Below are 14,226 nucleotides of genomic sequence, written 5' to 3' on the forward strand. Positions count from 1 at the left end.
GCAGGGCATCAGTGGACTTCAACTGCGCGCATCAGGGGGCTCTTCGCTCCCTGCTAGATGTCTTTTTTTAATATTCTCCCCCCTCATCTCCCCCTCATCCCCCCTTCCCACGTTGTTCCTGGTTACACACCACACCCGCGGTGCCATGACTGCCAAAGGGCTAGCACTCGTCGTAGTAGTAGTTGTAGTCTCTCGATCCGTTGCAGTGGTGTAGCCCGGCCAAGGTATCCATCCATCATCAACGCGTCCTTTTTTTTCCTTATTCTACTCTCATTGCTAGTAGTATCTTTAAAGTCAGTTCGTAGTTTGTAGTGAAGGCGCGTCCGTTCTGCCGTTCATCAGCTAGACATACTATCGTTAGCAGCAGCACCAATACCTATTGATGTGCGTGTCTGTGTCCCTACACATCATCAGCCCTCCCTCCCCCCTCCCCCCTCCCCCCCACCTACACTACACGTACATCGTGTTTTTGCTTAGTTGCCAACTGTCCGATATTCCGAGGCATATCGACACGCACAGACACTCACCCCCTCCATTCGGTAGCAAGGACGACGGAAGGATGGTCCGCTATGTGCAGCGTCCGTGGTACTCGCCACTCGGTTTCATGGCGTCGAGTCCGACTGCCTACGCTCCCATAATGATTTGTGTCGCTATCACTGCCATCTTTCCGCTCCGCTACCACATATCCGAGTATTTTGAGCGCCAGCGCGATGGTCCGCATATAGAACTGCGCCACAAGGCGGTCAAGTACTACTCCGAGATGGAACGGATGCACCGTCGGCAAGCGTTGGTGAACTTGGAAAGCATCCAGGATGACAACGCTCCACACCGCCTCAGCGGTGTGTTGTCGGTGGAGTCGATCCAGGCCGGCAGCCTAGATCAGGAGTACAACTACTGGTACGCCCACGAACGTGACGCGATCCGGGCAGAGAAGCTGATGATGGAGATACGCGAGTTGAAGGCGAAGATGGCGGCTGGCAGCACGTGATGGATCGGGAAGGAGAGGAGCCACAAGTTTTTTTTTTTTTGCTGCTACTGCTGCTGTGATTTTTTTTTTTTTGAGGGGGTGAACTGCGTTGATGGCGCCTTTTATTTCCTTTATTATTTTTTTTTCATGAGGTCGTAAGGGATCTACGCACGTAAAACAAGAAAAAAGTTGCATCATTCCTGGCGCGACATGTCGCGTGCCCAACGTACGCTGTGGTCGTTACACACGTGTGGTCACAGGCGACATCCACGTTACCCGGGACTTGGCGAAGCATATTTTTTTTTTGTTGACCCCCCCCCTTTCCTCTCGTTGCTTTTTTATCCCCGCCAGCTCTCCTCTGTCCTTCGCCTGCGCTTCAGGCTAGTGGTGACCCCCTCTCCCCACCCGGCATGTGTCTTCCTCTCTGAGTGTGTGGTTCGTATATTTCACTGGAGCGGGAGTGTCCACCCATATGTATATTTCTTTCGATATGGGCACACAAACACACGCTCGCAGCAGGATTCGTGCAGCGGCACTACGCTTTACGCGTCGTTACCAGATTACGAAAAGACAGGGAAAACGCAAGCGATTCTATGCGTGCAATAGTGGTGATGCACACCCACACACTCGCGCGCATGCCTGCCTGCTCCCCCTTTTATACCTCCCCCATTCCCGTGGTTTTCCTTATTTTGTTGTATTAGAGGGAGGTCGTACCACCCATCGGGAACACACAGGCGTGTGAAGGTACCGGCGACAGCCGATCGGTACCGCCTCCACCGTTCTCCTCCTCCCTTTTTTTTTACGGTGCACATTTTCGTATCTCATGTTTTATGTCCGCAAGTTTCAAATCGCCACGTCTCCCCCCCCCCCCCCACACACACGCACACGCACACGTTTTAGAGACGACGGCACATCCCGCCCTCTCCACGAACACGTGAGCCCACGCATACACATATATATATATATATATGCACGCATTGCATCTCGGCCTGTTTTTTCAGTTGCCTCTGCTCCATACATACACATACACATACACATACGCACAACTATATACCCACATATGAGTATACATAGATCTTTTTTACCCCTTTCATGAGTGTACGCACGCGTGCCAATGTGGACTTGATGCCCATGTCTCGCGTCAACCTCGTTCTGTGGCAGACGTCAGCAGATGCGGAGCTGCCCCCCACCGCAACGACGCTGGCTGCTGCAGAGCCTTCTGGCGCATCTGTTGTCGCTAGGCCTTTTCCGCGTAGTCTTCCTTCCATGCAGCGGTCATCCAGCCACAGTGTTGACCCGTATCGAGCGTGTCTAGTTTACCTCGACAAGCTGCTAGAGCTCCAAGGGGAGCAGGTGGATCTGGCTGAGTCCTTGAGAGTTGCGCTCTGCGGTACATCCATGCATGTGGAGCCACACTCCAGTGTGCGTGGCAGGGCCGGAGGCTCTCAGCAGGCTGGCACAGTAAAGGTTGTTGGTGAGAATGTTGAAAGCGCTCTCCCCAGTCATCACACTAGTAGTAGTAGTAGCAGCAGTGCACGTGACGAAGGAGCGACAAGTGTTGATGCTGAGGTGACTTCCCAACCGTCTCTGATGACGTCGTCATCGCTGCCTTCGTTCTCTTCCCTCGTCTCTCTCGTCGATCGCTTACATGTTCTCCAGCACGAGTCGACTGAGTTTGCTCTCACGCGATGCATGCCCTCACTTGCGGAGCTCTTCGCCTCGTTTGAGGCGTACTGGGTCTGGAAGCGCGCTCAGGCAGGCGATGGGGGCGCGCCGGAGGAGGAGAAGGAAGCCAGCACCACGCTTGTCGCTGCGAGTCCAGCGTCTTCATATGAACCCGATCAGCATCGGCGCCCATCGACGCTGCGTCAGCATTACGATCAGGCCTTGCGTGCCCGTGAGGAGCTCCTCAACTTCCTGCAGCTATACACTGATGCTGTGCGTTCCTTGGATGCTCATCTGGAACAGTGGTGCCGGTGTCGAGACCCCAGTTGGGCGACACCATCTGTTGGGGGACAACAACAAGCAACAACAGCAGTTTGTCCTCTAGCCGGTGGCGCACCGGTCGCTTTATCACGAGAAGTTGATGCTCATGCCCAAGATCAGCGCTCCGAGTTCGAGGCGTACGTCTGTCAGCTTGTAGAGGTAGCACAAACGACGCACCACATCGCGCGAGTGCTACAGGCTGCACTACGAGCTCTCTGCTGCCCTTCACGCACTGCTGTGTCCTCATTCAAACGGAGCGCAACAGCGTTGGTGAGAGGTGAGGGCCTCTCCAGAGCCTCTCGAGCGCTACAGGAAACAGAGAGGGATGCAACCTCTCACTCACTAGCCGTCGATGTGGGGCACGCTGGTCGGCTGCAAACTCGATCTTTGGCGAACAGCACAGACGGGCTGAACAACGGCCACACGCACGCGAAGCGCATTAGGACTCATTCGTTTACCGAGTTCGGCGGCACATCACTGTTACCGTCACCGGCATCTTGCACCAGCGCCACTACTGCACAGGTCGGGTCCAGCCCCCAGAGTCCGTATCACTCCCAAACCCTCACTTGGAGAGCAGGTCTGATACCCGCTCAACTCGGTAGCACCGGAATGATGGGGGTCGCCACAGAGGGTGCGCAGGACTCCTGGATGGGCATCCTGTCGCCCCTCACTCCAGCTCCGTCGTCTGCTGCGGCTCCAGCGAGCCCGTCGTCACCCCTGCCAGGTCGAATAGAAGACGGTGGACCACTTCAGCACCAGCAAAAAAGCCTGCAAAGGCGGCGGCGCAGTCGGGACCGGCAGTCACCCTCTCCCCCACCACCGCCGGATGCAGCGGCCCAGGCAAAGGACAGCGCTTTGCCGGTTGCCGCTTCACCGTCATTCTCGCCCCACGCGTCACCGTCTACCGCCAGTGTGGTGTCGTTATCGCCACTGACCGGGCAACGTGGGGCTGCCACACCAGTCGCTATCGTTGTGCCTGCGCAGTCAAGCGGGAAAAGCGTTGGCGAGGAGCACCATCTTTTCTCTCAAATGCCGCCCCTAACTTCCCAGGAAGAGGGGCTTGACGATGCCAGAGACGACGGAGGGCCCCAGGCTGCCCTGACGCCGGTCGTCTCGTTGTGCCTTACAGCCAAGAGGCCTGCGACGCACGACCGCAACGGCGGTGCAGCGAGCCGCCTGAACACCGATGCCGAACCTCCGCCAAGGTCCATGAAGCCCCGTCTCTCCCGAGATGGGGGTCGGTCGCTGTTGCTCGAGCTGGCCTTGGCCTCAACCTCAGGCGATGCAGCGGCTGATGGGTGTGCTGCGTTGTCCAAGGGCCATCAGGTAGCTGTTAGTCGACACTCGGACACCCCTGAAGGGCTCGCCTCTGTTGACAGTGACCTTGGAATTAATGCGAAGATGGCAGGCGACACACACTGTTCAACCGTCGTGGCTCTCTCACCCTTGTCTAGGCAGTCGTCTCGGCATCCCGGTGCTGGCCGAGCCACTTCCATCACCCCGGTATCCAGCAATGTGGCGGGGTTTGAGGAGGGCTGCGTGGCACCACAGTCCTCTCCATCGCCGTCCCCTCCTCTGCAGCGCGCTTCGGCGACCTACACGACAGCCGCTTCGCCAGCGACATGTCCATCCAAGTCCCCCAATCGGGGCACATCCCCAGACTCACTCTCTCCGCGCTCGATCTCCATGCACGGTGATGCTTATCACAACACCATATGTTGTGCATTTGGCGACACGGGTGAGTACGGATCCTCCAGTGTGGGACGCGCGGCCTCGATCCCGACATCCGTGTGGCCACGACTGCATCACAGGGAAGCATTGTGCTTGTCGCCGTCTGCTGCATCGGTGCCGGGCGCCGCTAATGTTTCTGGAGACGCCCAGCTCTCGGATATCACAAGGGCTCAGACACCAGCGCAGGATCGTGCGTCATGCAAAGAGCCAGAGAGCGACGTCGACACGATGGGCCTTCAGCCCGCCCCGTGCGCAGTGGATCAAGGTTTCTACACAGCACATGACAGCCGCATGGACTTCCCACCGCCACCTGCCGGTGCTTCTGTGCCTCATACGCCTGCGAATTTGGAACAGCCGGAACCGTTGCTCAAATCGCAACCTCAAACGCAGAACCGGGGTCGGCCATGGTCTGGCCAGCAGCCCCATGTACGAGAGTGGGACCACACCTTTAGTCCCACTCCCTTGATGTTGGACAGTCTCGAGAGGGAGCTGGACGAGGCTCAACATCGTCTTCAAGTCCCTGGACTGGCACGGCACGGCTCATCGACGGCCTCTGCAAGTAGCGTGGTGGCTGAGACCCACGCGGCCATCGATGCAGTGTGTCGCTCGGTCGAAGATCGCGTGAGGGTGACCCTCCAGGAGGAACTCGGGGCTCTGCGCGCGGAGCAGTGGCAAAGTCTCCACAAAATGCGCAAGTATGTCAAGCACGCCCTTGAGGAGATGGCTGAAGCGGTCTCGTCAGTAGGCAGCGGAAGGCATAGCAGCAGAGGCAGCAGCTGTGCGCGTAACGGGGGTCAGCGCCCCAGCACAACGCACGAGATGGGCGGTGACAATGGCCCCAACAACACTACGAGAACCTCGAAGGCTACAGCGACAGCAGAGGGGAGACAACGTGTCTTATGCGCCTCTCAAGAGACCCAAACTGAGACACTCACAACATCTGATGAGATCTCAAGTGCAATGACTGACATCCACGCCAGCAACTTAGCGACTCTCTCTTCTGCACACTCGACCACCGTGCAGCAACCACAGCAGGGGACGCCCGCCGTGCCGGCATCTCAGAATGTGCAGCTGCTTCAGCGCACCTTGGCGCTGTCTGAGGCCAAGGCAGCACGGTTGGAACAGCTCACCATCCAGTTGAAGAAGCGGTTGTGGATGGCGGAGCTGTCACGACTGTCGCCAACGTCCGTCACAGCAGGAGCAACTGTGAAAACAGCAGCGGCGAGAGGGCGCCTCAGTTTGCGCGATGCGTTCGTATACGGCACCTCAAATGATACCGCCGGTGGTGTCGAGGCTGACAGTGGAAGAGACTGGCCAAACACCAGTCAGGCAACTGGGCGCCAGGCTCATTCCGAAGATGACGTCGCCGCCGCTGCTGGTGTAGAAGCCGAGGAGAGAGCCATGCTGTACTTGGTAGACCGCGAATTGGGTTGCCGCGCTGCATCGGGGATTCACACTCCAGCCCAGCGCCACCCTAGCCCAGTTCTCAAAGAGTGGCTATCGTCGTACAACTCCTCACGCGATGAGCAAGGCATATCACATCTCTCTTCCTCCTCCACGAAGCAGGATCGCTCGTCCGACTTACGGTGCTTCGAGGACGACACGACTGCTCGCATTTGCCCAGCGATTCCCCCAATCGTTCCTCGAGGTATCACGGAGAGACCGAACCATCGCGGACTTTCACAGAGCTCCGCGGCATCCGCCGGCGCCACCGCTACGAACATCACGGCTGCAGCACCGTCACCTCGAATTCGGCAACAGCGAGCCTCCATTTTTCACATTCTGCGCCAGGAACAACTTGCATGGAATGGGCAGAGTGAAGGCTCCCCGTTCAGTCCACCGCCGCCGCCCTTGCGAGATGGTTCTGCAGGCGACACAGCGAAGGTGCCCGTGGATGACCCAAAGGCGGCATCGATGCAGTCGACAGCGCGCGAGACTCGGCAAACCTGTGACCATCCCTACAACGCAGGCGTGGCGTCGAGCGGCGAGGGTCAAGGAAAGCGAGGCGGTGGGGCAGGAGCTGGTTATACCAGCCCGGCGGTCTGGTCAGACTGCTACACAACGATCTCCGGTGGAAACAGTTTTTTCGCGGGGGAGGGGTTTCGATCGCCCGCTTCAGCTTCCACCCTCCGCGTCGAGAACATACTGCAGAATGCCCGGCGGCTCCTACAGCGTCGAAGGGAGTCCCTTGATCCAGGGCCTCATGTTATCGATAACAGGCGGCACCGCAGTGCGTTACTGGCGGAGGACTCACAGTCGTACCCCACTGCGGTATCCTCATTCCCAACGCGGACAAAAACTAAGTCGGACACGGAACAAATACAGCACCTCGAAGGGGATGGCATGGGAGGTGCGTCTGCTGCTTCCGCTGGCCACCCCAGCCGACTAGGTCGATGGACTAATCACGTAGAGCCCCTCGAGGGTGCTTCGCCTCCGTCACAAGCCTGCGCAGCCATCACTCCTCATCCGGGAGCGAGGCTCTCTGTCGTTGGGGTGCAGCGTGTTGATAGATCAGTGGACCGTCAGGCAGGCGACTTGGCCACAGCAGACCGTGGACGTTCCCTTTACGCGCACGCACATTCGCCAGGGAGCACCTATTGCGGCCATGATGCATCTCCGGGCTCTGCCGTGGCGCATTCAAGCGGCCAGAAACCCCACGCCTCTTCCTCGTCAGATGTTTACGTCGCCTCACGGTTGAGGGAGGGGAATTTTCCTACACCACCCTTGACGCCCGTAGAGCCACCGATGCGGCTGGGCAACGTTTCCCATGATTCGTGGCGTGTGACCCCCACAGGACACGCCCCTCGCCGCGTTGACAGCGCCACATCGCCAAGCTACCGCGAGGATTCCGAGTCGAGGGCGGCGAGAGGCCCGGGAGAGCGCTGTGCCGGCATCCACAGCGACAGTGCCGTCTACCAGCACGAGCGCAGCTTACCCAGTTCGGCGTCTTCGACGGAGAGGGGTTGCAGTCGATCCTCGCACCACACCACGGACACGGTCAGCACACGCGGCTTTCGAAGCTCCCCTTCGCCGTCGCATGCCGCTGCAGTGTCGCGTGTGCATGACCACGGAGGGGAAGTGCCGGTGTCCCGAGCATCGCAAGTGGTTCGAAGTGCGAGTCGCCCAACCGCCAGTTCGATATCATCTACAGCGTCCTGCAACTCTGCCCAACAACAGTTTCTGGACACGCTGGAGGAGCAGGAGTCCGCCTTCACAGCAGCTCTTGACCAGCTTCAGGAGCAGCAGCGGCGGTTGAGAGAGAAACATTGCCAGTTGTCGCTGTTGGCCAAGAGAACACCCCCAGTCGCCACGCCACAGAGACTATCACGAACGCCTCATGGCAGTAGCCGACGCGCCACCGGCACCGTCAAAGGCGACCGCCGCCGCACTGCGACAGCAGCAGCGGCGCCTCACGCCTCAGCGGACATTAACCGCCTTCTGGAGCGATTCGCAGCGGCGGCGGCGTCTCTGGCCGAGCGCGAGCAGCGAATGCGAGAGGCGTTGCGAGTGGTGCAGCGACAGCGGAGTGCCTTATCACGTGATGACCTACTCTAGTGTGTGTGTGGTGTGGTGGGTCATTCTATTCTTTGGTGCAGGGAAGCTTTCGCGCGTCATGAAAAAAAAATTTATTTATATATTTATATATATCGTGTTCTTTTTGAGCGCGAAGTACCCCTCCTCTCCTCCTCCTCCTTCTCCTCCTCGTTCACCCCCCCCATTCCCTTTTTTTTTGCACTTTCTCTCCTTTCTGTCCCCGGGTGTGTTTGCTCGGAGGGAGTGGAAGAGGTGAGAGAGGGAGGGGAGGGAGGGGAGGAGGATGTACGAAGCCTGCAAAGATTCCCTGTGTGCGTCTTACCTTAGCCCTCCCTCCTCTTCCTCTTCCTCTTCCGCCTTCCCCTCCCCTCCCTGCAGACCACACTTCTACCTGGTCTCAGGGATACACACCAACTCAACAACACGCGTTACTTACCAGCGTATTCCTCGAACTCCTTCATACGTGTCTCCTCCCTCACCACCACAGCCCCCCCTTTTTTTAAAAGGCGGAGTAGTACACGAGGTGGTGTACACGTACGCACACGCACCGCTGGTACTCAAGGACAGAGATTTTCAGGGCCACACGTTAGAAATACATAGATCGCAACGACCTTCGCTGCTGAAGGCCGTTGTGTGCCATCTTGCGACGATTTTGGAGATCCACACACGCACATAAAAACACAAAACTGCCCTCCCCCTTTTTTCTTGCTTGTGACGTCATTTCGCGCGACTCTGTGCGCATATCACGCACATCTGGACTGATGCATTGACTTTTATCTGCTCGTAAAAAAATTTGTCGCTGTGACTTCTGCTTCTGTTCTTTTTTGGGTGTATGACTCCTGTTGACCTCGAAGACATTTTCGCGCCCCTCTTTTGCCTCAGACTTCGTTGTGTGCGTTCGTCTGACGGGTGCTACCCCCCCCTCCTTCCCTCCTGTCTGCCCCCCTCACGCACACACGCACGCACACACAAAAAACAAACACAGTCCCTTCCAGTTTTTGTGTGTGGTCTCCTCTAGCCCAGGGCGCCCCCCCCCCCCCCCCCCGTTCTGTCTCCACCATGCCCCGCGAAATTGTGACAGTGCAGGTGGGTCAGTGCGGCAATCAACTTGGACAGCGCTGGTTCGATGTCATGCTGCAGGAGCATAAGGCCTACCCGCATTTCCCTGAGGCCCGCGATGCGGTCTTTCTCGAGGACGTGAATCATCCGGGCCGGCTCAAGGCGAGGTGTGTGGCAGTGGACATGGAGCAGGGCGTCCTGCACGCAATGTTGCGTGGGCCGCTAAAAGACATCTTTGATTCTAACTTTTTCGTCTCCGATGTTAGCGGGGCGGGGAATAACTGGGCTGTGGGGCACATGGAGTACGGTGACCGCTACCTCGACTCCATCTCGGAGTCGGTGCGTAGCCAGGTGGAGCAATGCGACTGCATTCAGTCTTTCTTCGTGATGCACTCCCTGAGTGGCGGCACTGGCTCGGGGCTTGGCACGCGTGTGCTTGGCATGCTGGAGGACGAGTTTCCGCATGTGTTTCGCATTTGTCCAGTTGTCATGCCATCTGAGGTAGACGACGTGGTGACCGCGCCCTACAACAGCTGCTTCTCGCTGAAGGAGCTCATCGAGCACGCGGATTGCGTGCTGCCGCTCGACAACGACGCTTTGGCGCGTATGGCAGACCGCGCCCTCGGCGCTGGTCGTAATGCCCGTGGCGCGATGGCAACTGGGGTGCCTCAGTCGCGGTCCTTCTCAGCGGCACAGCCGACTAGCACAAAGGGACTTCCCTACGACTCGATGAACGGGCTTGCGGCTCAGCTTCTAAGCAACCTCACTTGTGCCATGCGGTTCCCTGGCCCGCTCAACATGGACATCAACGAGATCACGACGAACCTAGTTCCGTATCCACGGCTGCACCTCCTCACCGCTGCGATCGCACCGTTGAGTGTGTCCAGCAAACATGCCGGCGTCGGGCCGCGTTCAGTGGATGCGATGATTGCTGCGTGTCTGAAGCCTGAGCACCAGTTTGTGGACGTTCGTCATGGTCAGGGTAGCGCCATGACGCGAGATGCCGGCAGAAGCCTGGCAACAGCGCTAATCGCACGTGGGCCGCAGATAAGTGTGGGTGACCTTACTCGTGGTGTTGGTCGGCTACGTGAGCAGATGGAGATGCCGTATTGGAACGAGGACGGCTTCAAGACGGCTCTGTGCGGAGTCAGCCCCCTGGGCCACAAGGACTCTGTGCTGCTGCTCGCTAACAACTGCGCCATTCGAAGCAAGATCGAGACGATGCTCTCCAAGTACGAGCGGCTCTACTCGGTCCGTTCCCACGTGCATCACTACGACAAGTACCTCTCCTCTGCTTATTTCACCCACACGATTGAGACTCTCCGAACGCTCGTGGACGACTACGCGTACCTGGACACAGCGCCCCCACCGAAGAATATGCCACGCAGCATGAAAGAGCTCATCTACTTTTAGTCTAGCCTCCGCAAGCCAGAGGAAGAGGGGAGGTGTGTGCGTGTGTGTGTGTGGTGTGTGGGGGGTGGGGGCAGGCTGGCAGGCGCTTGTGTGTGCCAATACCAAAATTCCCGTCTTACCTTCGTCCGTCTCATGCTGCCGTTTTGGATTCGGCGGTTGTACAAGTCGAGGTAAACACAAAAGAAAGAAAAGATGTTTTTACAAGGTGGTGGCACATCAGTGACGGATGCTGGAGCTGAAAGAGAGGGGTGAAGGGGTGAAGGTGTGTGTGTGTGTGGTCCTCAACACTATTTGTGTATTTTCGCGCAGAGGCTGATGATCGTGTTCCCTCTCTACCCCCCTCTCCTCACACCTCTTTGCCATTGTGTGTGTGTGTGTGTGTGTGTGAGCGCGCTTCAGAGAATCGCACGTGTGTACGCCCGTCTCGGCCATGGGTGCGCGCGAACTGATGATATTGCTCAGTGTCTATTGCCACTTTTGCCTCTGGGCTGCTCTTCACTCTCGATACATTTCTTCTGTATACGCGCATGCTCTCTTGTTAGCCCCCCCCCTCCCCCCCACTGCATTTCACACACATACGCACACATTTGTGCGCTCAGTCACAGCGAGAGACTTATAGTCTCTCGCTTCCCTACTCTTCCGTTAAAGTGTCATACAATACCTACACACTGAGTCCCACAACTCACGGGCGGAGAATCTGTGGATGCCTTCTGCGTGCACCGCGTCGCCGGCGCCTCAGTCGTCCCCGTTGCGGGCGACCATGGCAACGGGAGCAGGCAGTAATCCTAACCCAAAACGTAGCACTGGCATCGAAGTCACATCAGTTAGAGCTGACGTAGATGACATGAAGGAGGCGATTTTGCAGTTATTGCCACGGCCCAGTGCCGAGAACGATGTTGCCGCATTTATCGACGTGAGTGGCCCAGTGAACCCTCAGAATACACTCATCCGCTACGACATCCCTTATGCACCCGGTGACCCAAAACGGTCTCTGAGGCTGCGCAGGAGTCTCGGCCAGGGCGCCGAGGAGCGCGTCGTTGATCCAAACGTGCGCGTCGTCATAGACAGCTTCATCACGCCGCGGCGGTGGGTGGATGAGGCAACGGGGGTCGTGTGGGTGCAGCACGCCAGCCCCTTTCCATCCACCCGTATCGATGCTGCGGAGACGCAGGAGCGCCTGCATGCCCAACTCGCAGCGCATCAAGCGCGCCGCACCGGCACCAGCCCCATCCGTTCCCTCCTTGTTGCGGAGTGCATGCTGGAGGTACTGCGTCAGGTCACGGCGGAGTGCTGGGAGCGCGGTTTGCTGCTGCTGCACGTGCACTCGGAGCATGTGGCAGCCCAGGCGGCGCATCGGCGCCTGTTTGAAAGTCGTGTTGGTCACGCCTTCCGCCTGGCCCTGAAGGGGGAAAAAGACGTGGCGAGGGTGGAGAAGGACATGACCACATTGAGGCAGCGCATCGAACTTCTCGGCGAGGAGGAGGAGATGTTGCGGCAAAAGTGCGATGATTTCGAGCACCACGCCGAGGAGCAAGTGTTGATCGCCAACAAGAAGCATACCGATGCCCTAACAAAACTAAAGCGGGAGGGTGTGCAGAAGCGCGTGCAGTTGGAGCAGCAGTTAGTGGTTCCAGCGAATCTCCAGTAGTGTGTGGGTGGGTGTGGAGGGGCATCAGTGATCGCGTATATGATGGACGGGACGGTGTGGAGGAGGGAGGGGGGGGGCGTTACCCAGTCCTAACCCCGCATTTAACCCTCTCATGTCTCCCCCCGGTCTTTGCGTCCATCACCACCACCTCTGCGACTGTCAAGGGACTCACTCTTCACGTTTTCGTTTGGTGCTCTTTGTATATGTATTTTTAGCCAACGCGTACCAATAGAGCTAGTGGAGTGGAGGGAGGGGGGGGTGAGGTGGGGGGAGGGGGGAGGACAACCTCACCTGCAAAGAAGGGCGGGATAGGAGCCTGCAGGTTCGTCAGCCTGAATGAACAAGAAAAGGCGAGATGGAGGAATCCCCCCCCTCCCTCCCCCCCCCCCTCTCATGATAGCCAGACATCATACCGTGGCACTACTCCATACTCTGTGTACGTTGACAGGGTGGTGGTACACCAGAGTACTACATCCTTTTCTTCCCATGTACACACAAATACTTATACACATCTATACGTATGTATGTGTCTCACTTTCTTGCTTGTGTTATGTGTAGCGCTTTGTATCTGGAGAATGTCACGTTTTTTTTTTCTCAGCACGCCTCTGCCACGACGGCGACCACCGCAACCGCAGGGTGCCCACACCTCCTCCTAAAAAAAGGGGAGAGGCGAAGATCAACAAAAAGCAGACACAGCAAAGGACATCACGTACAGGCAGCAAATAAAAAAAAGAACGCCGAGGTGGCGGCCCGATTCAGCTGCGCGGTCATGGACGGTGTCATTGTTTGCATGGTAAGGACAGTGAAGAGGGGTATGTGCGCGCGTGCAAGCGCTGCGCGCTGTCGGCCCGCGAGCCCTTTCGGCATTACTGACCACACAACGTTCATGAGCTCGTTTGTGCGTAGGTTCTGTGCAGGCGGTGGGGTGTGGGAAGGGGAAGGGGAAGCGGCTGCGGCGGCAGCGACGGTGCACGCGCGTTCTTCGCCTTGTAAGCACGAGTCATCGCTCTTTGCAGTCTCCACCTCTAAAGGATGTCTTTGATGCGTCCCAATAATCTCGCTTGCTCTCTTTCACTCACTCACTCACTCTCTTCTCTTCTCCCCTCCCCTCTCCTCCCCCTCTCCTCTTCTCCCCCCGAATCCGTGTGGCGTTCTGCATCTCGTGTTTCTTCGCCGCCGTCGTTTTCATCACTGGGCACCCGTGATATACGATTTCACTTCTACACGCCCGTATGCAATTTTTTTTTTTCGTTCTCCCACGAGCGCAGCAGCAACTACGACAAGCACTGCTACTGCTATTTTGTTACACTACGCCAAGAGCGTTGGTGAGGCCATAGGGAGCGTCAAGTCTGTCTGCCTGTCTTGCCCCCCTTGTGCGCACGACTGTGTTCGAGCCTTTAGAGTCCCTCTCCCTCCCCCTCCCTCCTCCCTCCCCCCTTCCCCTTCCCCCTCCCTCCAGTTCTCGTTCAGCCCCCACATCACTGCACACGCGCATACTACTTGAACGGAAAAGAGCGGCTTTTTTCTTATTTTTTTAATCCCCCCTCCAAAAAAAAAAGAATCGTGCTTTGTTCTTCTGCTTCCCCACCTTTTTTTTTGTTCTCCTCGTCTGTGATCTTCCACACCAACACGCCAAGCGCTCCTGGTCTTGCTATTCCTGACATACATCTATTCATCCACCAAAAGAGAGACATAGAATTATATATTTATAAAATCACGTGTTTGTGTAAGTATACATATATGTGTATCTGTATGAGGTTTGGTGTGCGTGTGTGTGTATGTATGTATGTGTGCGCTTTCCCAGTGAACTCTGCCTCTCCAACGTTGTGCTAGCCTGTACACGACTCCCCCTGTGCCTGCCTGTCCGTTTCCGTGTTGCTGTGTTTTC

At 57.4% G+C, this 14,226-nt stretch overlaps 4 protein-coding genes across 4 annotated transcripts; all 4 read left to right on the forward strand.

The window, feature by feature from the left end:
* Positions 1-559: 559 nt before the first annotated feature.
* On the forward strand, positions 560-988 carry JKF63_05086 (uncharacterized protein; the record flags this gene model as incomplete). The annotated part of the gene is made up of 1 exon (XM_067901055.1): positions 560-988. One exon carries the CDS (start codon positions 560-562, stop codon positions 986-988), a length of 429 nt encoding a protein of 142 aa, XP_067757418.1.
* A 1,671-nt stretch (positions 989-2,659) lies between these two features.
* JKF63_05087 (uncharacterized protein) lies at positions 2,660-8,239 on the forward strand (the record flags this gene model as incomplete). Its single annotated transcript, XM_067901056.1, has 2 exons — positions 2,660-4,583; positions 4,614-8,239. The coding sequence occupies 2 exons, from the start codon at positions 2,660-2,662 to the stop codon at positions 8,237-8,239; spliced, it is 5,550 nt and encodes a 1,849-aa protein (XP_067757419.1).
* A 1,038-nt stretch (positions 8,240-9,277) lies between these two features.
* Positions 9,278-10,690, forward strand: JKF63_05088 (uncharacterized protein; the record flags this gene model as incomplete). Its single annotated transcript, XM_067901057.1, has 1 exon — positions 9,278-10,690. The coding sequence occupies one exon, from the start codon at positions 9,278-9,280 to the stop codon at positions 10,688-10,690; it is 1,413 nt and encodes a 470-aa protein (XP_067757420.1).
* Positions 10,691-11,393: 703 nt separating this feature from the next.
* On the forward strand, positions 11,394-12,338 carry JKF63_05089 (uncharacterized protein; the record flags this gene model as incomplete). The annotated part of the gene is made up of 1 exon (XM_067901058.1): positions 11,394-12,338. The coding sequence occupies one exon, from the start codon at positions 11,394-11,396 to the stop codon at positions 12,336-12,338; it is 945 nt and encodes a 314-aa protein (XP_067757421.1).
* Between the last annotated feature and the right edge of the window lie 1,888 nt (positions 12,339-14,226).

The sequence above is a fragment of the Porcisia hertigi genome, chromosome 21, assembly GCF_017918235.1.
Source record: "Porcisia hertigi strain C119 chromosome 21, whole genome shotgun sequence".
Classification (NCBI taxonomy): Eukaryota; Euglenozoa; class Kinetoplastea; order Trypanosomatida; family Trypanosomatidae; genus Porcisia; species Porcisia hertigi.